General features: G+C 48.3%; 2 protein-coding genes across 3 annotated transcripts; both read left to right on the top strand.

Annotated features, from left to right (window-relative positions):
* The first annotated feature begins 559 nt into the window (after positions 1–559).
* Positions 560–12,677, top strand: BPIFA3 (BPI fold containing family A member 3). Of its 2 annotated transcripts, none has more exons than XM_004272723.2 (7): positions 560–864; positions 6,765–6,915; positions 9,009–9,116; positions 9,982–10,131; positions 11,343–11,427; positions 11,850–11,913; positions 12,468–12,677. In XM_004272723.2, exons 1-7 carry the CDS (start codon positions 741–743, stop codon positions 12,500–12,502), a joined length of 717 nt encoding a protein of 238 aa, XP_004272771.1. In that variant the 5' UTR covers positions 560–740; the 3' UTR covers positions 12,503–12,677. The 2 variants fall into 2 exon arrangements, with proteins under 2 accessions (XP_004272771.1, XP_049555051.1); XM_049699094.1 differs by having other exon boundaries at positions 611–691; positions 6,541–6,915.
* Positions 12,678–20,366: 7,689 nt separating this feature from the next.
* BPIFA1 (BPI fold containing family A member 1) lies at positions 20,367–24,941 on the top strand. The gene is made up of 7 exons (XM_004272973.1): positions 20,367–20,526; positions 20,708–20,867; positions 22,323–22,430; positions 22,740–22,889; positions 23,749–23,833; positions 24,451–24,514; positions 24,877–24,941. The coding sequence occupies exons 1-7, from the start codon at positions 20,367–20,369 to the stop codon at positions 24,939–24,941; spliced, it is 792 nt and encodes a 263-aa protein (XP_004273021.1).
* The last annotated feature ends 2,919 nt before the right edge of the window (positions 24,942–27,860 follow it).

Raw genomic sequence — 27,860 nt, 5'->3', positions numbered from 1 at the left:
TTAATGACCCTGCAACCCAGAGCAACAAGATAAGCCTAATGCTTTGGCTTCAAGTCTCTCTGTCCCCTCCCTGTAAGTCTTATCCACAAACCATCCATCCGTCCAATTAGTCATTCATTCATTTGTATCACTTAATAAACATCACTGGTAACTACCATGTGGTAAACATGGGAGGCACTGGACACAGGAGGATTAATTAAATTCACACCCTGCGCTCCAGAAACGTATAATTTAGTGGGGGATTCAGAGACCAGCCATCCTGTTTTATGTATTCAGTCATCTGGTCCCTCAACAATCATCAGCACTTAATTTCTCACAAGTAAGCATTGCGATAGGCATTGCAGATGATCCTGCCCTTAAGAAAGTCCTAGTCCAATTGGAAAGCCTGAGATTAACCATCCTTGCCCATTCATTCATTCATTCATTCACCGAAGAGTCACCGACATCCACCTTGTGCTGGTCTGGGAGAGGTTTCCCACTGGATGACCCAACAGTGGGGTCTACCGGGTGTCTCTAAGCAACAAGGCTTCCGTCTGGATCCCTGGCCTCCCCACAGGGTTCCACCTGCTGCCCTCACCATGTGAGCAAGCCCCAGTGGCAGCTGCCAGAGCCCATCACGACACCTCCCCACAGCATGCTGGGGGCTAACTTCGGTCCATCCATCCAGGTGGCCACCCTTGCAGCCATCCACGTGGGTACCATCTGACCTTTCTTAATACCCACACGTCCAAGAACCCAAGATGCATTCACTCTGGAGGCTCCTGGTCCTCCTCAGCTCACTGGCCTTGCCCTTGGCACTCCATAAGCAGCACTGGCCTGGCCTGGCCAAGACCCACAGAGACAGCAAATCGGGTCTGGCGAGAAGTAAGCTAAGCCCATGTTCTGCCCACTGTCACAGGGAGGGTAGGGAAAGCATTAACTTGACCCCACCACTGACTTGCTAGATGACCTGGAATTGGTCACTTACCCTCTTCTCTTCCTTTTCTCTTAGACCTGAAGTACACAAAATTGAGTTTGAGTTGATCATACGCCTATTCCTAGCACATCGTCATTATCATGAACCATGGCAAGACCCCTCTTGTGTTTTATTTTATGTTATTTTCCTCTCAACCTCTTACTCTCACGCCCATTCCCCTCTTCCTTGGCAGGCATTGCAGCTTGTTTAATATAGGTGTTGGCTTTTTTGGGGTGGTGCTGCGCAGCGTGTGGGATCTTAGTTCCCTGACCAAGAATTGAAGTCGGGCCCCCGCAGTGAAAGCACAGAGTCCTAACCACTGGAAAGCCAGGAAATTCCCTAATATATGTGTTTTTAAATGCCCATATCCTTGTAAAACATACAGTGTTTTGATTTACATAAATGGTAAAGCTATATAGATTTCTTTTTTTTTTTTTTTTTTTACTGTTTTCACTGGACACCGTGCTGTTGACATCTGTTGCTTCAGACTTGTACAGAAAAGTCCATGAAATACATCCACTTCATCATCACTTGGCCATTTCCCTAGGGATGAACACTTGAGTTGTCTCTAACTTCCCACTATTATAAACTACACAGCAATGAACATTCTCACGTGTCCTTCTTAGAACCTACGGGAGAATTTCCCTGGGATATACCCTGAAGGGAGATGGCTGGGCTCTAAGGCAGGTGCAAACTGAATTTAACTAAAGACTGCCGGATTGCTTTCTAGGATGGCTGTGCAGGTCTACGCCCATTCCAATAACAAACAAGCATACCTGTATCCCTTGTTTCCCAACACTGGAGAGAATCCACTGGTATCAGCCTCCTTGGGCTGCCACAGCAAGATACCACAGACCAGGTGGCTTGAACAACAGACATTTATTTTCTCACAGCTCTGGAGGCTGGAAGTTCAAGATCAAGTTGCCCACAGGGTTGGTTTCTGGTGAAACCTCTCTTCCTGGCTTGTAGATGGCCACATTCTCACTGTGTCCTCACAGGGTCTTTCCTCTGTGTGTGTACAGAGGGTGAGCGAGCACGTTCTGGTGTCTCTTCCTCTTCTTATAAGGACGCCAGTTCCATCGGATTAAGGCCCCACCCTTATGACCTGATTCAACGTTAACTCCTCCCTCAAGGCCCCATCTCCAAATACAGTCACATTGGAGATTAAGGCTTCACTATACTGATTTGGGGTGGGGGGAGCACAATTCAGTACATAACAGCATCTTTCTAATTGTTTGCCAGTCTGATGTGTGTTTGAGTGATATCTAATTGTTTTAGCTTGATTAGTGAGATTAGTTTGATTAGTGAGAAGTTTGAGCAACACGTCTTAATTCTGTTAGCCATTTTGACTTCTTTGAATTCCCTGTTCTTATCTTTTGCCCATTTTTCTATTTGCTTTCCAATTTTTTTAATCCTCTTTGATTTGAGAAGATGTTAATTTATTCTTGACATTAGTCCCTTGTCAGGTCTAAGCATTGGTAACATCTCTCCCAAACTGTCACCTATTAACTTTGCTTGTAGACACTTCATTGAACAGGAATATTTTCAAACTCATCAACATTTCATCTTATGGTTTATATTTGATGAGTCTTAAGCCCTTGTCTCCAGCCTGTTTTTTCTAACAGCTTTACAGTTTCACTTTTCACATATAGGATTTTAATCCATTTGGAGGCTATCTTTATGTATGTTTACATCTGTAAATTAGAGATTCAGCTTCACTTCTCTCCTTATGAGTCCATTCAACCCACCTACTAAATGGTCAGCTTTCCAGACACATGGATTCCCTTTTGAGTTCTGTGTTCTGTGTCTGTGTAACTGTTTCTGTACCCAAAACATAATATTTTAAATACTACATCTTTGTAAAATGCCATTTTATCTGATAGAACTTTCTTCTTCCAAATGAATCTTAGACTGTGTTGAGTTCCTTAAAAAAGAGAAAAAATCTTCTGGAAATTTAATTAGGGTTTCACTGAATTTGTTTATTAATTTAATGACAATTGACATTTTTGCAGTATTATGTTAGGCAATTACAAAAGTAATATATCTTTCAATTTATTCAGATTATATTTTAGATCCCTTAATAGAATTTTAAATTTATATAAATGTCTTAAGTATGTTTTGTTAAATTGATTCCTAGAGAATTTATGGGTTTTGTTGCCACAGTAAATATTGCCTAATTTTCTATTATATTTTCTAGTTGGTATTGCTGGTACAGATGAGAGGAAAGCTGTTGATTTTTAAAAATTAATCTGCTATCCAAAAGTCTTACTGACCGCTTATTAGTTCTAATAATTTGTCTTATTTATTCTGTTCAATTTTCTATCTAGAGGATTATATCATCTGCAAATAGTGACAGTCTTATCTTTTCTCTTCTAAACCTTATACTTCTTGTGCCTTTTTCTTATCTTGCACTATAGCCAAGGCCTTCTATAGGAATGGGAATATATCTAGAATTCTCCACTTAGTATATTTCTGTAGGTTTTTGGGATATAGTTTTTATCATGTTAAGAAAGTCCCCTTATATTTCTAGTTTCCTAAATTTTTCTGAATCATAAATCAGTATTGGTCCTTAACAAATGTTTTTCTGCATCTAAAAATTAATCCATCTTTTTCTTCTACTCTGTTAATGTGATAAACTGTATTAATAGATTTTCTTATGTTGAACCCATCCTAGCATTTCTGGAATAAATATGATATTTTTATAACATACTATAATTACCTATTTATAATCTGCTATTATTATATTATTTTTATAATGTACTTTATTATTTTTATCATGTATTATTTTTATAATATACATTAATGTATTTATAATGTATCAAACTAAAATATATATTTTATAATGTAATATGATATTTTTATAATGTACTATTAGCTATTAGATTTGTTAGCTAGTAATTTATTTAGGATCTTAGCAAATTTTTCATACATAAAATTGATGTGTAATATCTTTTCCTTGTACTATTCTTGAAGCAAGTTGTACTAGCCTCATAAAATGAATTTTGCATCTTCTTTTTCTATTTTCTTTCACAATTACCTTTTCATAAAGTTGGGTAAAAGTCTTCCATAGATCAAAACTTTTGGGGAATGAGATCACCTGTTTCTTTTTTTTTTTTTTTTTTCTTTTTTGCGGTACGCGTGCCTCTCCCGTTGCGGAGCACAGGCTCCGGACGCGCAGGCTCAGCGGCCATGGCTCACGGGCCTAGCCGCTCTGCGGCATGTGGGATCCTCCCTGACCAGGGCACGAACCCGTGTCCCCTGCATCGGCAGGCGGACTCTCAACCACTGCGCCACCAGGGAAGCCCTGTTTCTATTTCTTAATGGTTTTAAGTTATCGATGTTTCCCATTTCCCCTCATCATGACTTGGCATTTTATGGTTTGCCATAAATGTATGCATTGCATTTAGGTTATCAAATATATTCACATGTGGTTGTGGCTCCAGGTATCCTCATCTGTACAATAGGTGCAGTTAGAATGCTGTTTCATTGGGCTGCTTTTGAGACTTAAATGAAGGCAAGTATGTGCAAAGTGTTTTTCAACTGTGAAAATGTTTATCTCTACAACCACTTCTCACGTATCTGTTAGGGTGTTACAGAAAACTCAAGTCAATCTGGTTTAAACAATAAAAAAAAAAGTATTTCACACAACTGAAAGTCATAGGTAGGGCAAGCTCCGGGTTTGGTTCAATCAGCAGCTCAAAGCTGCCAACCAGATCTGCATTTCATCCTTTTTTAGCTCTGTTATCGTCATGGTTTCATCCGCAGGCTGTTGGTTCACAGTGTGATAGGAAAATGGTGGCCAGTGGCCATTGGGGCTATAGGCTGTCTTGTTCCTTTCCAGTAGGAGAAAGAGAAAGAAACCTTCCCCTCAAACATGAAGCATAGGGTCTGTTTAGTCTGATAGAACCAACTTGGATCATATGTGAACTTTGTACCTGTAAGAGTCACCATGCAATGATAATCAACAGCCTCATCTGGACCAGGAATTGAAAAGAGTGTCTGAATCAAAAGAGGAGTCAGGGCTTCCCTGGTGGCGCAGTGGTTGAGAGTCCGCCTGCCGATGCAGGGGACGTGGGTTCGGGCCCCGGTCCGGGAGGATCCCACATGCCGTGGAGCGGCTGCGCCCGTGAGCCATGGCCGCTGAACCTGCGTGTCTGGAGCCTGTGCTCCGCAACGGGAAAGGCCACAACAGTGAGAGGCCCGCGTACCGCAAAAAAAAAAAAAAAAAAAAAAAAAAAAGGGGTCAGATGGGAAGAATAGGACGAATGGGTGGATGGGAGAGTGGGTGGATAAGAGGATGGATGAGAGGATGTATGGATGAGTGGATGGATGGGTAGATGGATGGATTGATGGATGGATATTGGATAGATAGATGGAGAATAGATGGGAGGATGGATGGATGGATGGATGGATGGATACGGGACTGACAACTACTAGTGTCTGCTGCTCACAAATACCCAAGTGCTACTATCATCATTAACCAAGAACTACTAAGAGTTCTAGGCATACCTATAGCTTCACTCCATCCTTGAAACTATTTCTTTACTGTATGTTCTCCTACTAGATAGAAAAATGGTTTGTGTGTTTAGTGCCCAGTACTGAGCCTGATACCCAGTAGATGCTCAGTAAATATCCTTTGGCTAACTGTCTCAATATTCCTAGTAAGTATCCTATGAGATGGGTATTATTACTGCCCTATTACACAGATGAGGAAATCAAGACTCAGGGAGGTAGCAGAGCTAGGATTTGAACCCAGATCTATGACTCCAGAGACATTTTCTTTTTTTTTTTTAATTTTTAAATTTTATTTATTTATTTTTGGCTGCATTGGGTCTTTGTTGCTGTGTGCAGGCTTTCTCTAGTTGTGGCGAGCCGGGGCTACTCTTTGTCCCAGTGCGCGAGCTTCTCATTGCGACAGCTTCCCCTGTTGCGGAGCACGGGCTCTGGGTGCACGGGCTTCAGTACTTGTGGCACACAGGCCTAGCTGCTCGGAGGCATGTGGGATCTTCCTGGACCGGGGCTCGAACCCGTGTCCCCTGCATTGGTGGGCGGACTCCCAACCACTGCGCCACCAGGGAAGCCCCAGAGACACTTTCTGCAGCAGAAACATGGGGTGCTGAAAGGGGGTCTGGGGGCTGGCCCTGGAGGATACTGGTGAGGTGTGACAATGGCTTCTGTGGCTCTGCAGTAACACATAGTTCTCAGTGTGGGGCCTGAACACCTAGAGGGTTGAGTCAGTGCAATAAATGTGTCTTGAGGTGAGCTCTGAGGTTTGTCAGAACTGGGCCCCCAACCTGGGCAGCTGGGGTCTAGGGTCCAGAGAGCTAGGACTTCACGCAAGTCAATAGCTTTTCAAATTTCCCTCCTTTTTGGAATTCATTCTTTTCCACTGGTAGCTCCACCCAGCCTTGCAGTTTATTCCGAGCATGGTGGGGGAGGATATCCATTTATTCTCTCCTTATTTGCCCACCTCTTTTTCTCTTCAACCAACATTTACTGTGATCTAGATCCCGTACGTTAGGCTCTGTGTTCCACGTTCAGAGATGCGGCACTGGGCAAATTTCAACCATAATATCTCTCTTTAGCAGCTGTTGCCTGCCAGACCCTCTGCAGGTGTGTCACACCGGCACTGCAAAGCATCATTTCACGGATGAAGAATGTGGATCTCAGTGTTGGGGGCAGGGGGATGACACACCAATCACTCAGCAAGAAGCCGGTGTGCCAGCCTGCAACCTGGGCCTCCTGGCTCCAAACCCCCCACCTTTGCCAGGACATCGTGCAATGTCACTGGTCCCATATCCATTTCCAGTTATTGTGCAGGGCCTCACGAAGCGCAATACAGAGTGCCGAATCCAGAACATCCGCTTCCTGGACAGTCTGAATGCCTCCAGGCAGACGGCCTCGGGGATGGTGGGCTGGCTAATTGGCAGCATGAACCTTCAGCAGCATCAAGAAGGCAGGTGAGATCTTGAACCCCGACACTGGCCCTGGGACTCCTGATAAAGCTCTAAGAGGGCAGAGCTTGAGGGCATGGCAGTACGAGGTCTGTGAAGAGGAAAGGAGGGAAGATTGGAAGGAGATGTCACACCCAACACAAGGCTGAGTAGGGGGCCCAGCACAAGGTGTCACTGGGAGAGGCAGCACAGCAGAATAATTAAAGGTGAAGGTTTGGGAGCAAAAGTTTCTGCATTTAAATCCTGACTCTGGGGCTTCCCTGGTGGCGCAGTGGTTGAGAGTCCACCTACCGATGCAGGGGACACGGGTTTGTGCCCCAGTCCGGGAGGATCCCACATGCCACGGAGCGGCTGGGCCCGTGAGCCATGGCCGCTGAGCCTGCGCGTCCAGAGCCTGTGCTCCGCAACGGGAGAGGCCACAGCAGTGAGAGGCCCGCGTACCGCAAAAAAAATAAAATAAATAATAAATAAATCCTGACTCTGCCACCAAATTTGGGGAACTTGCTGGGCCACTCTGGTCTCATCTATAAAATGGGTACCCAGAGCACAGCCTGGATAAACATCTGGGGTGCCAAAAGAACCCAGGACTAGAGTCTGACATTTGAACCCCACTCTTGCTTGAAAGCTGTGTGACTCTGGGCAAGGCATTTGAGCTCCCTGAGCTCCAGCCTTGAGTCCTCCTCAATGAAATGGGCGTAATTATCCCTGCGTCCTGGAGCTGTTAGGAGCTTTCCCTGTGGCACATAATGGATGCGTAGCCATTGGTATAATTAGCCTCGCAGAACTGGGCCTGTCCTCCACCTCCATCTTCCCCCCTTCCTCTCAGTGGATGCAGGCCTCCCCAGCTGCCTGGTCTCAAAGCTGCTCAAATGTAACACCATGATCCCAGCCTGCTGTGCCCTTGACCTACCGTCTCTCCGATTTGAATCCCTCATTCCCTCCCTTTTAATGAGCGCCAGTACTCACCAGCAGGGTTTCCCTTGCTGTGTGCAGTCACAATCACTTCCCTTCATTCATTCCTTTAACAATTGTTACAGTTATTCATTGAGCACCTACTGTGTACCAGCACCTGGGCTGGGTACTGGGAATACAGCTCTACACAGACCTACAGTCCCTGCCCTTTTGGATCTTACATCCTAGTTAGTGAGATAGGACACAAAAGTAAATAACTAATTTCAGATGGAGGGATATAACATGAAGACAAATTTAGCCAGGTCAGGGGTGAGAGCGATAGGGCTGATCGGGGGACCTTCCTATCCCTTAAGTAGAAATATGAATGAAGAGAAGGAGGTGAGTGACATGAGGTCATGGGGGCACAGTGAGTGCAAAGGCCCTGAGGTAGGAAGGAGATTGATGCATTTGAGGAGGAGGAAAAGTCCTGTGTGGCTGGGTGAGCAAGGGGAGGGTGGTAGGAGATGGGGCTGCAGAGGCAGGTGAGGCCAGACCCTGCAGATCTGAGGGGCTGTGATGCGGAGTTCAGATTTTATTGCAAGAGCAGTGAGAAACCAGTGGAGAACACTGAGTGATAGGGGAGTGTTAAGGCCCCTCTGGCTGCCACATGGAGATGGTTTGTGGAGAGGCCAAGATCGTAGCCTGGAGCCCAGAGAGAGACTAGAGCATCTCCAGGCAAGAAGTGATGGTGACCTGGACCAGACAAAAGCAACAGAGTAACGGGAAGTGGCCCATTTCAGGATATATTTTGCAAGCAGAGCCAACATGATTTACTAATGAGTGGAATGTGGCGGTGAGGGATGGAGAGAAGTTGAAGACAGCTCCCACGGTTTGGGTCTGGGCCCCTGGGAAGGTGGTGGGGCTATCCACTGAGAGCGGGAGGCTGGCTCTGAGAAGGGGCCCAGGGGCTGGGTCTGCAGTTGGCTATGGGTTTCACAAATCAGTTGTGTGGAGCTGTTCGGGGGCGCTCAGGGACAGCTTGTAACCCCAGGGCTCCTGCAGGGAGCTCTTGCCCTCAGAGCATCTGTAAAAGGATCTGACTCCAAATCCGACTGCTAGGAGACAGGCCAGCCTTGTCTGTAACGCCCAAGGCCTTGAGGTCTGAGACCCTTCACCCTTGCAGGGGTCTTTGCTCTTTCCTTGTGCAGCGCCAACGTCACCAACATTCAGCTGGACTATGGTGGGATCCGGATGTCTTTCCATAAGGAGTGGTTCTTGGCAAACATCTCACTTGAATTTGACATTGACTCAAGGCTGTAAGTCATACAGAAGCGGGGCCTGAAGGACACTGTTCCTCTTCACTGGGAACCTGGGAGTGGGGGGAGGGGGGCGGATTTGGGGAACCCAGATCTTTCTGCTGCAAACTGGTTTCAATTCCTGGTTTCCGAACTCACTTGCTGTGTGACCTTGGGCAAGTCACTTCACATCTCTGAGCCTTGGTTTCTTCAGCTGAAATATGGATGGTGATCACTGGTCAGTGGAGGCAGGTCATATGCTCATTTAAACCTATGTGAGTTCCCTACAACGATTTTTAAAAAGAGAAACAGGGGGCTTCCCTGGTGGCGCAGTGGTTGAGGGTCCGCCTGCCGATGCAGGGGACACGGGTTCGTGCCCCGGTCCGGGAAGATCCCATATGCCGCGGAGCGGCTGGGCCCGTGAGCCATGGCTGCTGAGCCTGCGCGTCCGGAGCCTGTGCTCCGCAACGGAAGAGGTCACGGCAGTGAGAGGCCCGCGTACCAAAAAAAAAAAAAAAAGAGAGAGAGAGATAGAGTTTAATGATCGCATCACCCTTCCCTCCTCTGGTTTAGACTACCCTTTAACATCTACTGCCTCTGGGAGGGCTCCACTAAATTGTAAAGATTTTTAGAATAAGATTAACTCTCAATTTTTGAATTTCCGAAGGCCCCCTAATCTGGTCTATTTAAAGGATTTTCAGAAGGCACTCTGGCTAGTAATGTTTTTCTCCTTAATCGCTGACCACAGAATTTAACATCCAGGCAACGTGGAGCCCCACTGTGCTGATGTCTTGAAAGAGACACTCTCCGTGTTGGCTGCTTCCTCCTCCTTCTATTCTTTCTCTGTCTCCTGCCCCTCCCCCCTCCTCCTCTCTCTCGTCCCCAGGCCCTTCAATAACCAGATCATAAAGACACACGCACGCATGAACCTCGCTGTGGAGTTCTGGCTGGAGAAGGATGAGTTTGGCCGGAGGGATCTGGTGATAGGCAACTGCCGCGTGGAGCCCAGCAGCATCCGTATGACTGTCCTCGATGAGTAAGATCCCAGCCGCCCCTCCCCAGGGCTGGGCCCCTTCCTGACTGGCCCTGGCTGCAGCCACAGGTCTCCACTACCTCCTGGGTGAGCCCCAAAGAGATCTCACCCAGGATCTTCCCCAGGATCTGTTCCTCCTCCTGCATCCCCATCCCAGAGGTGACCCTGCCACCCTCCCAGAAGCTAGACTCCTCCTCCGCCTCACTCCCCACAGCCCATCTTCCACAGGTCCCACCAATGACCTCCTGGCAACCCTCACCTGCTCCCTTTCTCTCCATCCCCACAGCCACTGACTGGGCTCGTAGTCCACTTCCTGGACCACCGTGGGAGCCTCCTCCAACTTTCCCTGACTCAGACCTCACCGCTTTCACTCTGTTCTCCCCCTGCAGCAGAAATCACTTTCTAGCCCAGAAATCTAGCCACGTCAGCCGGCCCCTGCTCCAGACACTCCAATGGTTCTCCAGTGCCCTCTGGATGAAGAGCAAACTCCTGGATGTCACTCAAGGCCCTACTTGTCCTGTCCCCTACCCCACTCTGCAGCCCTTTGCCCTCAAGTCTCTCTGAAGAACCCCCCTCCATCAGTATGCCATATATTTTCATACCACCGTGCCTTTGCACGCGCTGATCCTTATGCTTGGATGCCCCTCCTTCTTTCTTTAAAGCTCTTCCTCGTCACTCATTCATTCAACAAATATTTGCTGAGAACCTACTATGTGCTAGGCACAACATGCTTGATGCTAGGGATACAGTAGTGAACAAGATAGAAAAAAATAGACTTAAATAAAGATCTGTAGACTAGCTGACCAAGTGTGTCAACCCCAACAGACTGAGTACCTCAAGGGCAAGATTTGTGTCTGATCTCTCTCTGTAATTCCAGAATGCTGAAAGCAACTAGGTCATCTGTGAATATCCATTCATTTATTCATCAGACATTCACTGAATGCCTAGATCATGCCAGACATCCACGAAGAAAACTGTGGACTGTAGTTACTGACCTGGTTCTAATCTAATCAGCACTTAACTAGCTGTGTGACCTTGGGCAAGGCACATCACCTCTCTGAGCTGCGCCTTTGACTATTGCTTACAATGCTGCCTCTCACGTAGGGCTCTCTGAGGATTAAATGGCTGTGTGAGATGTTCTCCACACACAGCACCTGGCATTAGTATTGTCTGTATTTATCTGTTCTGTTCTGTATATCTATCTCTCTTTCTAGAGATATCCCACCAAAGATGAAACATTTTTTCCACAACCTCAGAGACAACCTGGAAAAAGTTATCCCACACCTGATAGAAAGTCAGGTAAGTTTCAGAAAAGTAGTTTCACCTTGGGCATCCTTGAGTCTGAGGGTCAGGGCATATATATTGGCATTTCAGCAAAGAATTGGGCTTTAGAACCTGAGAAATCTCAAATTAAGATGTTAAATTTTGCCATCTACTGCCTGTGTGTCCTTGGACAAGTGACTTAGCCTCCCTGAGCCTCAGTTTCCCCATCTGTAACATGGGAACCATCACAGTCCCCATTTCACAGAGAGCCACAAAGATTCAGGGGGGCAAAGCACGGAAGTGCTGTGCATAGCACCTGGTGGGTAGTTGGCGTTCAGTACAAGGGAGCCACACTTGCCATGATTCCTTGTGGAAATCCCGTGGCTTCCAGCCACAGCCCCTCCAGTTTTCTTATCCCACTCCCTGGTCTGACCCTTCTCTCTGTGTTGGTGGCCCAGGAATGTCCTCTGATCGATGAAATCCTCAGGCAGCTGGATGTGAAACTGTTGAAAAGCCTCATGGGTGAGTGAGCACCTGTGTCCCTCCGGGGCGAGGACTCAGGACGGGCAAATGGCCAGAAGAGGTGTCCCCGCTGCAGCTCTTATTGAGGCCTGCTGAGGGGTGTCTGCATGTGCTCTGAGGACACTCAGAGGTGACCATATGACCATGACCTTCACTATCCCCCGAGAGAGCTGGGACAGCAGAGGGCACCCCTACCAAGCTGGCTGTGCCCCGCCAATTCACCCAAACCTCCAGGTTACCAGAGCTTCTCCCAAGATCTCCACTCAATCCTTTAGGGAGCACTGCCCTCCCACACACCCAAGCCCTCCCCCATCCCAGTTGCAGATAAACAGATATAGTCCCTGCCTTCAGGGAGCTCACAGTGAGTGGAAGACTCACAAGAACTGAATAATTAGATATCATTTGAAGAGTTTTAATGAGTTTTAAGAGTTTTAATGTGAATGTTCCCGGCACCAGGCCTTGGTCAGCATGGATGGATGAGAGACCCCTTCGGTGTGGACCTGGGGGTCAGAGGGCAGACACCTGGTGACTGATTCTGCCTCTTCTCCTTACAGAACAGGCCATTGCTCATGAACTCAACCAACTTTGAGTCCAGCCAGCCTTCCACGAGCCAGACTTGAGCGCCCCCTAGCTGCCCACTGATAATCAGAGATTCCAGATTTGGAGGCTCCAAGTCGCCCTCAGAGTGGGGCTTCTGATGTGCCACTCTTACCACAGGCCCTGTGGACATCCTGTCCTCTTCCACAATAAATTCTAGCTCTGAAGGGTACAGAGGTCCTTCTGCCTGGGCCCTGAGGTTTGAGTTCCAAAAGTCAGACCTGATGAAGGTCCATCCTGAGACTTGGCTGATGGCTGATAAGGTCCATCCCAAACCCAGGATATGCCTGAGTTCGCTCGTCAGCCCAGAAATGCCAGAGAAAACACTCTTTCTTTTCCTGTAATTTGCAGCCAATAGCGCACCCATGGATGTGCTCATCAGTGTGGGGAGGGCCCTGTTGCGAGTTCCCATCCCCTTGTTCATTCATCCCATGTTTATTGAGCACCTAATATGAGCCCAGAACCTTGCTGGGCTCCAAGGGGGTGAAGAAGAACAGTGACAGAGTGGTAAATTATAAACACTGGCACTAAACAGATCTGAGTTCAAATTTGATTCAGCCCAACGAGAAGTTCCAGGAGGGTATAAACATGTGCATCAGGGTGACCAATGACCCTCCAGCCCCCAGCACAGGCCTGACACCAAATGTGTGCTCAGCAAATACCCATGGTTAAATAATGGGTGAGTCCTCGTCTTATGACTCCCTAGCTGTAGCGGGGACAAGGCATTTTACCTTTTGGTCTCCCTCCCCTGCAAAGTGGGAATAGAAATCTTACACGATGTGGAGCAGCGGGGGCCTCACACTGCTGGAGGGAGATGAGTCGCATCTCCACTTTGTAAAACTCGTGGCAACATCCCCTGAAGGGCAACATATTCCTCCCTCTGACCCACAGTCCCGATCCTAGGTACAGAAATACATGCACATGGGCACCGCAAGACATGTCCAACATTGCTCATAGCATCCGTAGTCATAATAGCCCCAGAGTGAAAACTCCCTAAATGCCCATCAAAAGAATGGGTAAATAGAATTGGTAAATACCTTGGGGGATCGTCACCAGCGGAATGCTCTACAGTAATGAAAATAACCTACACCCACACAACCACGTGGATGGATCTCACACACCTAACAAAGCCAGGCCCCGAAACACACGTCTCCCATCTATATGAGGCTCAAACACAGCAAACCTAACCCGTGCTGTCAGAGGTCAGGATGGTGGCTACCCTCAGGGAGAGGGTTAGTGACTGGACGTAGTAGGAGGGCTGGTAACACTCTGTTTCTTGATCTGGGTGCTGGTTATGGGGAGGGTATTCAGTTTGTGAAAATTCATTGAGCGGTTCACTTACATGCATTTTTCTTATGTATGTTATACTTTAACAAAAAAATTTTTTTTGAAAATAAAAACTATTTACCAGGCAGGATGTTTGTAGGAGTACATGAAAAGACATTTGCAATATGTTTAGCATCTGCTAGGTCCATGGGCAATACTTATTAAAAGTCATTTAATTCATTGTTAATTATTTGATTAATGACTACTCACTTCTTAAATATAGATTCCTGCCCTCCTCCACCCAAGGAAAGGGACAGCATACTGAGAAATCAAGGGGAAATACACACACACACACACACACACACACACACACAATAATAGTAGCACATACATCTAAGCACTCTGCATGTGCCAATCTTGGTGTTAGGAGTTTGCATCCAGCATCACATCAAATCCTCACAGAAACCCCATGAAGTCCAAAACTGCTATCCTATTCATGCATGAGGACACTGAGGCTCAGAGAGGGCAAGCCACTTGCCCAAGGTCACAGAGCCAGGAAATGACCAAGTCGACTGCACTCAAGCAGCCAGACTCCAGAGCCCACAGCCTTGACCACTCTGAATCCCCACTTCAGTCTTCCATCCCTTCCTTCTAACACCCCTATCCCACCCACAACCCCACACTGGGAGAAAAATGTTGAAATCTGCGTTCTGCTAGCTTGACAAGCTCAAACAAGGAAGTGTCAACAGCTCAAAGATGAGAATGGGGCAAGAGATACTCATGTCTCCATCTTTCAATTCAGTCTCCCTAATCCGAAATGCTTCACTGGGGATTTGCAACCCTAAACACCCATGTTCACACGAATGATTCCCCCTGACAGCCTTGAGTTTACAGGGGTTTTCCGGCTCATGATCAAAGAGCAAACATGGGAGGGCTGGGCCCCATCCTCCAGTGAGGTTGCCTGGTCCCTTGTGAAGGCAGCTTTTGTCTGTCTTCTTCCTGACCCTTCCAGGGGTGCCTTTCTCAAGGGGCCTCCTTGGGTTTCTCGCATTCTGTTTTCTTTTCATTTTGAGGTTCACAGAGCTGTGGACTCATTGTGTTTTCTCCTGGAGGAGCTTGTTTCACAATGGACCTCTATTATGATACTGGGGTCTGGGGTTGGGGGCGGTCATTGAAGCAGAAATTCAGCCCCAAATACTCAGAAGCTTGCTCCAGGCCCTGCTCACCTGTGCTTGTAACTTCCAAGCCCTTCCGTACAGAGTTCTGACTCCCAGGGAAGAGAACCAGCATCCCACCCCCAAGTTCTGGAAAAACGACCTTGCATAGTTCAGAGTCCCTTGAAAAATAAAATGAACTCTGCCCTTTAGTAATGGGTCGCATGGTTTTTTTGACTGGACTGGACAGATATTTATTAAAATAAAAAGGGAAGTGGCAGGACTCTAGATGTTAATTTTTCCTTTTAGTTCATCTGTATTTTCTCGATTTTTCACCAGTGAACACGTGTTCATTAGCAATAATATGAAATGGATATACAGAGAACCACAAAACTGGATATACAGAGAAGACGTAGCTTCCTTATTCGATCTGTAACTAACCCATTCTTCTTCACAGTAACCACTTATTAGAGGGGAAACATTACATTTTCAGTCTATTTTAAACCATAGTTCAATTCAGTACATAAAAATGGATCCCTTGGTTCGCAAAATGACACCAGTAAAGGCTCCCAAACACAGTCACAATCTGATACGTAGGAAGAAAAGGGCATGACCTCCAGTTTCTGACAAACACGTTGGGGAGGCATTGACATCGCCAATGCGGAAAACACCGTCTTGAAATGTTAGCTGGGTGTCCGTCCATGCTTCCTGATGCCCCATGACCCTTGCCCTGCTCAGGGCACTGGAACAAACAGTACCTGTGTTTCAAGGAAGGGCAACTTCAGCAGAAGCAGAGAGAAGGCTTTTGAGTCTACAAAGCCTGGGTCTCTGACAAAACAGCAGTGACAGAGAACAGATCAGTGGTTGCCAGTTGCAGGGGAAGAGGGAGGGGGTAACTATGAAAGGGCAGCCTGAGCGTATTTTGGGGGTGATGGAACTGTTCTGTATTATTGTATTATTGTGGCTACATAAAACTATTCATGTGGGCTTCCCTGCTGGCGCAGTGGTTGAGAGTCCGCCTGCCGATGCAGGGGACACGGGTTCGTGCCCCGATCCGGGAGGATCCCACATGCCGCAGAGCGGCTGGGCCCGTGAGCCATGGCCGCTGAGCCTGCGCGTCCAGAGCCTGTGCTCCGCAACGGGAGAGGCCACAACAGTGAGAGGCCCGCGTACCGCAAAAAAAAAAAAACAAAAAAAACAACTATTCATGTGTTAAACTCATTGAATTATACACCCAAAAAAGGTCAATTTTACTGTAGGTTAAATTTTTTAAAGACTGAGTTGTTTTGTTTGTTTGTTTGTTTTAGTTATAAGATACTATTTCTCTTTTCACTCTCTCTCCCTTTTTTATTGGCCGTACCCTGCGGCTTACAGTATCTTAGTTCCCCCACCAGGGATTGAACCCAGGCCACGGCAGTGAAAGTGCTGAATCCTAACCACTGAACTGTCAGGGAATTCCTAAAGCCTGGGTTTTTCAATTTCAAAATTTGGGGCATAGGAGACATTAAGAATAGCATATACATGATGAATTGAGGCAAGGTTTCCTGCCCCCAGGACTAGAAAATTTCCCATGTTGGGTTGGTGGAGTGTGAGGGTCCAAGAGAAATTGAAGAGAAAATAGTTCTAGTGGGTTCTGAGAAGTGTCTCATGGCCTTGCTTCTCCCCAGGCAAACCTTGACGTGGGAAGAGGACAACAGAAACCCCAAGTCAACGTGCGGGATTCCAGAACAGAGGGGTTCTGTGTCCACATTCCCTTCCAGAACCAGGAGAGGTGGCAGGACCCCAGGGAGAGAAAGTTAACTGGAAGGTCTCAGTAGTTCCAGGCAGATGGGCTGTGGCAGTCCCCCGGGATCCTGCCTGAGACCCAAGGCATCGAGACACAGAACAATTTTGGGTGTCCAGCAAGGGTGTCCAGTAAAAAGTAAAGGCTAGGGCTTCCCTGGTGGCGCAGGGGTTGAGAGTCCGCCTGCCGATGCAGGGGACACGGGTTCGTGCCCTGGTCCGGGAAGATCCCACATGCCGCGGAGCAGCTGGGCCCGTGAGCCATGGCCACTGAGCCTGCGCATCCGGAGCCTGTGCTCCGCAACGGGAGAGGCCACAACAGTGAGAGGCCCGCGTACCGCAAAAAAAAAACTAAAGACTAAATTCGAAGGGGCCTTTTGGACGGGAGGGAAGCACAGCATCTTGGCATCAAGGGGTCAGATGGCATATGGCTGCTTCTATATTTCCAGTCAAAACAGGGACAGGACAGCCTTCTTCAGATGCCTTGGCACAAATAAAGCCCCTGGAACAGAAATAAAATCCCAGGGGGAAATGGGGAAGTTTTTGTTACTCAGCAAAATGGCATGTGAAATGCTAAACTATACATACGTTAGAAAAAAAATATGTAGGGGAGTTCGCTGGTGGCCTAGTGGTTAGGATTCAGAGTTTTCACTGCGGAGGCCCAGGTTAGATCCCTGGTCAGGGAACCATCCCACATGCTGCATGGCATGGCACAGCCAATAAGCAAATAAATAAATAAATGAAGGGATTATGTATTAAAAAAAAAAATGTAGGGACCTCCCTGGCAGTCCAATGGTTAAGACTTTGCCTTTCAATGAAGGGGGTGCGGGTTCGATCCCTGGTTGGGGAGCTAAGATCCCAGAGGCCTTGCGGCCAAAAAAACAAAACATAAAATATAAGCAATATTGTAACAAATTCAATAAAGACTTTAGAAAATGGTCCACATCAAAAAAAATCTTCAAAAAAAAAATGTAGACACATGAGTTTATGAACTGAAGTTCATACCCCATCCCCAGACATTATCCCCCACAGCCCTGTGAGGTAGATATTATCCTCCCATTTTACAGATGAGGAAACTGAAGTTCAAAGGTTTGGAGGGACTTGCCCAGGGTCACAGGATTTGAACCAGGGCAATATGCGCCCATATCCATCCCCTTTCTGCCGTAACACAAATGCAGCCTCCTAGCTTCAAACCAGCAGCTGTTAGCTGTCCAGTAACAAACTTGAATCCATTCTTCGGCTTATCTGCTTCCATTTCCCCCCAAAAGAGTGGCAACCTGACCCAAACCACAAGAGTTGTACCAAGATAAGATAAAAGGGGACCCCTTTGAGGATGACTGACAACATACAAGCTGTGGGAAGAGTCTGGTGAGCGCTTGAATGGATGATTGAGTTCAAGGCCATGGCCCAGCCCCTTGGAGGCATTGGCCAGACTCTCACAGGAAGTGGGAGCAGCTCCAGTGAAGGTCTGACATGAGGGGAAGGCAGCGTGGCTCACTGATTACAGGGGCATCAGACACAGGGGAGAATTCTGACACCACTCACTCGCTGTGTATCCCTGGGAAGTAATCACCTTCTCTGAACCTTAGTCTCCTTATCTGACATTTGAGGTTCAACAATATCAAGCACTCATGACAAAGATGAAGTTCAAGTATGGAAAGCACCTGGCACAGAGTAGGTAGTCCATAAATGTGCATTTCGCCCTTCTCTCTCCGCTTTTGCTTATAATATGCTCTCGCTGGACTAGGACCTGGACCTCCCTGTGCCTCTTTTTTTCACCTGTAAAATACACTCCAAAGGCCCAAGTGGTGGTAACAAATGCCTCATTACTTCATTTGGGGAAGGGAAGAAGAAAGGGTAAGGGTAGAGACCGGGATGTCACACAATCCCTCAGGCCTGGGAAACTGGAAAGCATTTTCCAGGTTATAAAAGTGGGAGGCATGACATTCACAGACATGGGGATGCAAAACGGTCAGAGCGTGCCCAAGGCATCCTCGTCTCTCAGCCCAGTGATTAAGAGAAAGGACTAGAGCGTGAATGCCTAGGCCCCATGCCCACTGTGAGACTCTGGACGCATCACCTCACACTACAAGCCTCAGTTTCCCCCTTGTAGAATGGACGTACTCGTTCCCATCCCACACAGGGTTGTGAGGGGCTGGAGGTGAAAAACGATGCCGCACCTGGCATTCAGCAAGAGCTTGGCAAGCATTAGCTGTTGACACTGTTTTTATTGTTATTATTATCCAATGGGTTGAGTCCTAATGATACTGACCAGGGTTTTTGGCCTTCCTTAATCAACAGAAATTGACTAGAGGCCAGACAAGAAATTCAGGCAAGCCTTTATGGGGGTCCCTGCTGCAGCAGGGGGGAGTGAAAACTAGTAACAGGTTCCCTTGCTCACCCCCCTGGAGGCAGGGCAAGCTGGTTCCTTCTATGGGGTGAGGGTAGGGGTGCGTCCAGGGATCAGGCTAGAGGGGTTTCTTACGTAGTTTGCCCACCCTCTGGTGGTGTTGAGTTCAGGGGGCATGCGCAGTACTCTGTTTGTGCTCCTGGCTCTTCAGAAGTGGCAGATGGGTTTTAGGTCCTTTTGTATCTTGTTGTCCATAATTTGCCCCACCTGCCCATGCACGCGGTTATGTTTAGTCCCTTATAGTTTGTTTGTATTTTGTTGCTTGAGGAGACATTTGTCCAGGTGCAAGCACTGCAGCAAAGAGTCCCAGGTCCCAGGCCCCAGCCTGTCTCACTAACTCTGCCCCATCCTCTCTGTGTCCTTGGGCACCTGTCCCCACTGGGTCTCAGTTTTCTCCTCTGCAAAGGAGGAACAGCAACCCCTCCCTCCAGGGTTCTGTGAGGATGTGTAGCCCCCAGCATGTGACTGTCACGCAATTAGGATTCAGAAACCAGGACACCCCTGCCCTGGAACTGAGGGGTGCCCCAGATGTAGGGAAATCAGAGACAGTTTGACTCTTTTTTGACATTTTGGGAGCAAGAGCCCTCCAACTGGAGAAGAATAATTGGACCAGGAATGGAAAAGGCCTGGATATGAGATTGAGGTCCCTTCCTGGGCTCCACCGGCTGCCTCTCCCAGTGTTTCCAAATGTGATCTTCAGGCCACCTCAGAGCGTGGGTCCCCAGCCTCAGTCCCACACGTGAAACCATGAAGTCTTGAGTAACATCCCCATCTCAAGTTTTCCTCTGTTTAACTTGTCAATCAAACGGCTTAACTGTCCCACCTACTAATATGATCGGCAATTATTTACTTTGGAGAGCAATTACTACTTTGGTGTCTTACTTTGAAAGACACCACCAGATTGCAGAATTCTGAGTTATCTCGAAACCCATCATTCAACTGCTCGTTTCCGGATTCCCACACTATAAAAGAGGCTGCCTCCTCAGCAGTAGCCAGCAGGGAAGAGGAGACCAAGACATCTGCTGGGACGTCTGAGAAGCCAGGTGAGATCTGCCCATTCCGTCCCCCGCCCCTCCACTGCCTGAGTGTGGAGGACTCAACCCAAAGCCTGGCTCAGGAAACGCATTAGTTATTGCTATTCACTCCCTGGTGTGCAGGGACTGGGGCAGATGGTGGATGGGTTCCTCTCTTGTAGTCGTGCCACAGTGGACCTGTCATTCTTTCCACAGATACTGAATGAGAAGATGTTTCAAACTGGGCGCCTTGTTGTCTTCTGTGGGCTGCTGGCCCAGACCATGGTCCTGCTGGAAGCCCTGACCTTGCCCCCGGACCAGACACTGCCCTTGCCTATGACTCCATCCCTGGCCTTGAGTCCCACAGATCTTGCTGGAAGCTTGACAAGTGGTAAGTGAGAGTCTGTGATACCCTCCTTCAGGGGTGTGTGTGTATGTCTGTGTTTGTGTGTGTGTGTGTGTGTGTGTGTGTGTGTGTGTGTGTGTGGTTGGGAAGAGAGATAAAAGGGGGCAAGGACGGAGGACCCATAATTGTCAGATCTGACCCCCAAGGGCCCCATACCCATTTCCAGCTCTCAGCAATGGCCTGCTCGCCGAGGATCTATTGGACATTCTCGAAAACCTTCCGCTCTTGGACGTCCTGAAGACTGGAGGGAACTCTCCCAGTCGCCAGCGGGGGGGCCTACTTGGGAAAGTGCCCTTACTGACTCCTCTCCTGAACAACATCGTTGAGTGAGTAGCCCTAAAATAGGGCCTTGGACCCCACCGGAGAACCCCCGTTGGAGATCTAACAGCCCCAGGCAGTGGCCCTGAAGGGGGTGGGGGGGTGATCTGAACATGAGGCCAGGACTCAGGCTGAGACCTTCCTCACAGTCTGGCAGGGAACACCAGCCCTCTTGAACTAGCAATTGCCCCCAGTCCTAAAGCGCGTCCTTAGTCCCCAGCATCACCTATAATCCTCACCATAGTCCTCTGAGGTCAATTTAATAATCCCTAGTTTACAGACGGAAAAACCGAGGCACAGGAAGGTGCCTGTGATCACACCACAGGAGTGATGCAGAGTGAGGGTTCTAACTCTAACTGACTTAAGTCCAAAGCCAAGGTCTTTTCCACTATATGATAGTAATTTTGTTCTCCTCACCTGTGAAATACCTTAGAACACTGTGGCCTTTGATGTAAGCAAGAAAGTGTAAGCTACTCTCCTCAGTGACATCATTATGTGATGTCCGTGGAGCAATCCAAGATGAACAATCCAGGAGCCACCTCAGAGCTCTCTAAGCAAGGAGCAATAGTAGAAAGTTTGATGCCAGTGAGCTGGCAAAGCCTAGGTCCTCCATAGGACTGGGTCAGGGATATTCCCATGATTCCTACCCACCCAGGTGCTTGCCCCTGACTAGAAGACAGATAGATAGGCTTGAGTTTGATTTTTGCTGGGTGACCTGGGGCAAGGCACTCAGTCTCTCTGGGCTTGGTTTCTCCATCTGTAAAACGAAGATTATGGTACCCACAGAGAAAAACTGTTGGGAGGACTGAAAAGATGTAGATCACCTGGCTCAGTGGCTGGCTCAGAGAAGAGACTTACTTCCACCCTCTCTCCATTCTCCCCGACTTCCTGCTTCTCCATCTCCATGATAAACATTGTTGATTGACCTGCCATGGAAGAACTTGGCAGGATGAGTGATTCCTACCATAAATGTTTGTGAAGGACTTACTCCAATTGCCCAGACTCCAATAGCCACTTACCCATCCATCCATCTATTTGTCCATCCTCCCTCCATCTAACCACTTACTCTTCCATGCATCCACCCACATATCCATCTACCCCCCTGCTCATCAGTCTACAAAGTCAACCAATATAGAGTGGGCCCTTTCTTTGTAAGGCTCTGAGCTGGCATACAGGATGAAAATATAACCCAGACACAGTCTCTATCCTGGAATACCTTATAGACTTGAGATGAGGAGAGGGCCATGTGTGTGTCTGGATCTGACCCAGGGCAGAGTTTGGGAAAAATTGATGTGAGACTTGAAACCCATGTGGCTTTTGCTGCAAGACTTCCCTCCTATCTCCTCCATCCCACCTCATGGGTAGCTCCCACTCTGGGATGGGTAAGGTGGAGTTAGGTGTGGTTTCTAGATTTAGAACTAGAGGAGTTAATGTTTCTCCCCCCAATGTTGCTCCCTGGGCAGTTTGAAGACCACTGATCCCCAGCTGCTGGAACTTGTCCTCCTGAAGAGCCCTGATGGCCATCGTCTTTATGTCACCATCCCTCTGGCCATGGTCCTCAGTGTGAAAATGTGAGTGGGTCCCAAGGGGGAATGGCTCACCAGAGGAGACCCTGATGACCTTGGGTAGTCAAAAAGAAAAAAGGTGTTGGAGTCTGTCTAACAGACCTGAGCCTCCAACTTCAGCTCATTTGCTGCCATGCTGAGTGACCTTGAGTCACTTGGGAAACTCATTTAACCTCTGTGAGCCTTGGTTTCCTCTGCTGGGAAATGAGATGAGTACAGCTGTGGGCAAGATGGCTGGCATTTCTGTCAAGGAGAAAAGCCTCCTCTGCCTTGGGATGTGGTGAGACCAGCTGCAACAGAGTGTCTTCTCTGCAGGCCCTTGGTTGGAAGTCCACTGAAGCTGGCTGTGAAGCTAAACATCACTTCAGAACTCTTAGCTGTGAAAGATGAACAGGAGAAGTTCTACATCGTCCATTGCAACTGCACTTTCTCCCCTGGCAGCCTGCAAATCTCCCTGCTTGATGGGTGAGGCCAGAGGGGTGGCTACTCCTGTCCAGAAACAATAGGATGGGATGATGGATGGATGGTTGGGAAGATAGAACAATGGGAGAATGGATGAGTGGGAGGGTGGAAGGGTGAGAAGATGGATAGGCGGATGGATGGATGGCTGCATGGAAGCACGGATGAATAGGTAAATGGTCACTTATCCCTTCTTAGGCCAGGCTCACCAATTCTGTGCTGGATTAGGCAACAAGAAATCTGAGTTCAAGCCCCATCTACCTGAGGGGTGTGGCAAGAGATGGAGGGCTTCCTGTGTGAACTTGAACAGTGCTTCCCCAACCTGAGTCTCAGCTTTCTCAGATAACTGCAATATGGAGCTAATTTGGCATTATTGACAGAATCCTCTAAAATAATAGATGTGACATGCTTTGTGCCAGCAACGGGTAAAATAGCTATGGAGCCTACCTGGGTTACTATTTCAGTTACTGCTGCAAGGGAGATGGGGGCAGGTACAATATACAGGAGTCGCCCCCATCATGGCTCACGTTTACTGAACACATGTGTTGTGCATCACACGTATCATCTCATTGAGTCCTCATGACAACTGCATACTAAGCACTGTTCATTCATTTATGGATTCTACAAAGCCTTATTGAACACCTACTGCGCCCTGGAACTGTGGGTTTATTCTACACGTACCTGGTATGTGCGCTGCTGTGCCGTGTATCACTCCCTTTGGATGTGCCCCTTGTTGTGGATCGTGTGGGTGTGGAGGCACGAGGCCAGGTTCCATTCCTCGGTGCTGAGTCTGCAGTGGGCACATACAAGTGCTTCTCCATACGAGCCTCAGGCCCCTGCACTGCCCGTGGCTTTTCTCTTTCAGGTTGGGCGCCCTCCCCAGTGCAAGCCTTATTGACAACATCACTGGGATCTTGGATAATGTCCTTCCTGGGCTGGTGCAGGGCCAGGTAAGTGAGTACAAGAGGGGGCTCCTGACCTTTGGCTCTTAGAGCTTCTCAGGCTAAAAGAAGCCCCTGGGGTGAGCTTTTCTGAGCCTCTCAGTTTAATAAGTAAATTCCATCCATCAGTCTATCTGTCCATTGATCCATCTGTCCACGTTTCTTCCTTTCATCTTTCAAAATGTATTGATTGGTTTCTGCTCTGGGCCAGGCCCTGTGTGTGTCCACACTACAGCTGAAACAGATGGGCTCCTGCCCCAAGAAGCTCCCAGGCCACCCCCACTATGGCTGCAGACCAGACCCACCCAGCCTATGCTTCGATGCCTCCTATAACCAGAAACTCACCCCTCCCAGGGTAGTCCACCCTATTCAGAAACAGGTGCCAGATCACACAGCGAACAACAGTTCACTGCGTGACTGGGCACCTCACCCATGCCTTCAGTTCCTCCTTCCACCCAGTGTGGATGTGTGAACATTCATCTGTGGGACTGCTCCGAATCAGACACTCTCAGATACAGAAAAATGATGGAAGATGTCCCCAGAGAATGCATACTGGGGATGCTGTTGCTGCCAGGCTCTCCCTAAGGTGCCACTTTGCCTAACTCTCCTCTCTGCCCCTGGGTCAGGTGTGCCCTCTGGTCATTGAGGCTCTCGATCACTTGGACGCCACTCTAGTACATTCCACTGTCGGTAAGTACCTGCTTCCAAGCCCTCCCTCCCCGCTGCAGGAGCAGGGATTTCCCCCAGGGAGCTCTGTCCCTGCACACGTGGGACAGCTAGGTCCCTCCAGCCTCAACTCTCCCCATTTCAGATTTCTTCTTTGCCTTGAATTCTCCAGATCCTGTTGAGGCATAGACTATATCTCCCCACATCAGCCCTGACACTGAGAACAGCTGGGCTGGTTGGTGGAGGCGGTACGGTCCCCTCCAAGCCCTGCCTGAGTGTGGTTGGATCTCAGAGTTCCCATTCCCTAGTCCCAGGCCTCCAGAGGACTGTGGAGGTCCCTGGGCTCCTTCACTCTGGTCTGTGGTTATTGTTTCTTCATCTTCCAGACGCACTGATGTATGGGCTGGAATCAAAGTCTCAGCCTTCCGGGAAGGGACCTGGCCTGTGCTGAGCTGAGTGAGTATTGCAGCCCACTCTGCAGGATTTGGGAGCTGGCTGTTCTTCTCCTGGTGGGGGCAGCAGGGGGCTTGGGACAGTGACATCCAAAGAGAGAGACAAACAGCCACATAGACATACACCAAGATGCACAGAGAAGTCCACAGAAATGCTGACAGAGGTGGAGAGACACAGGCGGCACCGCAACACAGCTACAAAGAGAAACACACATGGTCGTGGATACGTGCTCACACACACACACACACACAAATGCCCGGACACACACATGGTCACTCAGACAGACACACAGAGGCACACACTCTCATGTCAGCACACACACACATGTACACACACATGCAAACGCGCCACGCACAAATGGACACACAGACACACACTCACTCAAGCACATGCACAAGAAGCCCCCTGACCCCGGGCCTCAGGGTCAAGATCACCCCAGCCTTAGGGTCTCAGCCTCCTCCCCACCCTCTTGGGGGGGGGGTTGATGATGGGCCAATACCAGCAAGACTCAGGGACTTCGAGTCTCCATTCCAGCTGGGGTCTTGTCCCAACAGAACCATTTCCTGCTGCTCGATCCACGCCCTGCCCAGCACCTGAGGGCTCACAGAAGGCTGGCCCGTGTCCTGGACCATGACACGGGCATGTTTGGAAACAGAGCAGCCTCCTCTCCAAGGAAACTGCTTCCCCTTCTTTCCCACCAGGCATGTGTCACATTCCATGTTCGTCACCAAATAAAACTGTCCTTTCTCTGCACAAGATGCCTTGTCATTCTTCACCATCGCTGGAGGGCTCATAGTTGGGAAAGTGCCCTGGCCTGAGTGGTTGGAGCTGTAGAACAGCGTTTGGACCTTACATTGGAAATCTTAATGGTCTTAGCCAGGACGGGAAGATGTTCAGATGGGTGTGGATTTCAGAGAGACTGCTCTGGGGTTCCTAGGATGGGTGGACAGGGTGTTGGGTAGATGTAACACTCCAGGCAAAAGTGATGATACACAAGATACCACGCAAGAAGTGAAAATGGCAGATTAGAGAGATGTTCAGGAGGTGGACCTGGAAGGGTGGAGGTGAGGGAGCAGGTGAGGCTCCCGTCCGTGTCTCAGGTGGGGAATCCCAAAGGTAACTGGAAATATGGGAGGACGAGTTGATTTCAGCAGGAATATTATGCCTTTAGCTGTGGCCCTGCTATGTGAAAGTGCTTGTGGGACCTCGAGGGAGACATCCAGGAGGCTGATAGATACACGTCCTCTACCACCTCTCTTTTGCCTACTTGCACCCAGTCATACTGGCCTCTTCTCTGCTCTCTCAGCAAGAGGATGATGAAGATGACAAGGAGGAAGTATAGGAGGAAGGACAAACTGGGCCAGAATGTTCATTGCTGAAAGGCTTGGGAAAGATAAGCACAGAGAAGGGTCATGGGAGTTGCATACGAAAAGATTATTGATGCCCTGGGTGAGAGTCATATTTTTAGAGGAAGAAACCTGATTTTAAGGAACTGAGAAGAGAAAGGGATGTAAGGAAGTTGAGACTGTGAATACAGGTTAGATTTATGAAAAATTGGATGCAAGAAGGAAGAAGGGCTACCCAGGCTGGGGGACGCTGTCCCCTCAAATAAAAAATAAATATGCTTTCACTGTTTGAGGTCCTTAGAGGATCAGCCCCACCCTTTCACTCCACAGCTGAGGCCTTGAGTTGTACGTGAATGACTTGCACAAGGTCACAGAGTAACAAAAAGGCAAATCAAGGAGGGAAACATCATAGACATCGAGAGACCCCACTGACCTTGTGAAAATGAACAGATTCAGGCTGGTGTTTCTCAGCTCCTGCCAAACACCTGCCATCGTGTCCAGACCCACCACTATCTCCACTTGCCATTGCCACCAACCAACATGGCGTCAGGGGACGACAGTCCTGTGGTTCAGAACTGCAAGAAGGCTTATTGTAGGAAACCAGCATGCGTCTTCTGGTGAGGATTTAAGAGGGGAAACATCTTCCACACTCACAGAAGTAGAAGATCTTTGAGCTCAGGATGAGTAGTTAAATTCTGTAAGCAGCTGAATGATTGTTATGACTGTGAAAGACCTGAAATACAGAAAGGACCTTCCAGACTGGAAACCAGCAATTAGGACCTGACTTGCAGAGAACCCAGGCATTAACTACCTTCATTTCCTCTCTGGGCAAGCATTAGGTCAGGACTGAGAGTTCCCCAGGGCTGAGGCCCCAAGAATCAAGGTGGATAAAGACGGGCACATACACACACCTGGGACTCTCAACACTGGTCCTGCTGCCCTCTGACCACGGCTCCAAACTGCATTCCTGCCTGGACACACACCCACCGTCCATCTCTGGATACTATTTTCTTCCTACTGCTCCCTGGACTTCTTCCTATAGCCCACTGATGGGTCCTTCCCTCCCCTAACAATTTCAATTCCTAATTAACTGGTCTAAGATTCCCCTGGATACAAGTGACCTGGTTAATCAGAACACATTTATGACTTATAACAGGACATTTTCACATTTTAAAAGCTCGTCAGAAGGATGTCAGTGGCAACAGCAGATTAAAGACCTCCAAAAATTCTCTCCTACGTAAAAGCAATCAGAAAACCAGCAAAAATTGTCCGAACCAATTTTTTCAGAACTCTGGAAATTAACCAAAGGCTTGCAGCAATCCGGGGCCGGGGTTGGGGGGGTGTTTATTCAATAAAAAATGGCTGAATCTTGGTCAGAACAGCCAGCTTTGTGACACTTTAGCGTACACATCTCCCACTTTCCAGCTCCACAGTAGACTTGAAAACCAAAAGCCCATAATCTTGGTGAAAACCATTAGCCTGCAGCCACAGAAGTTCGGCAGAAGGGGATTGATTGGAACAACTTCAAAGCCTCATTCCCGGAGAAGTGTCATTGTTTGAGCGGTCTGTTA

Source organism: Orcinus orca, chromosome 16 (assembly GCF_937001465.1).
Source record: "Orcinus orca chromosome 16, mOrcOrc1.1, whole genome shotgun sequence".
Lineage (NCBI taxonomy): Eukaryota > Metazoa > Chordata > Mammalia > Artiodactyla > Delphinidae > Orcinus > Orcinus orca.
Note: the sequence above shows the minus strand (reverse complement) of the source record. Positions and strands in the feature narration are given on the sequence as shown.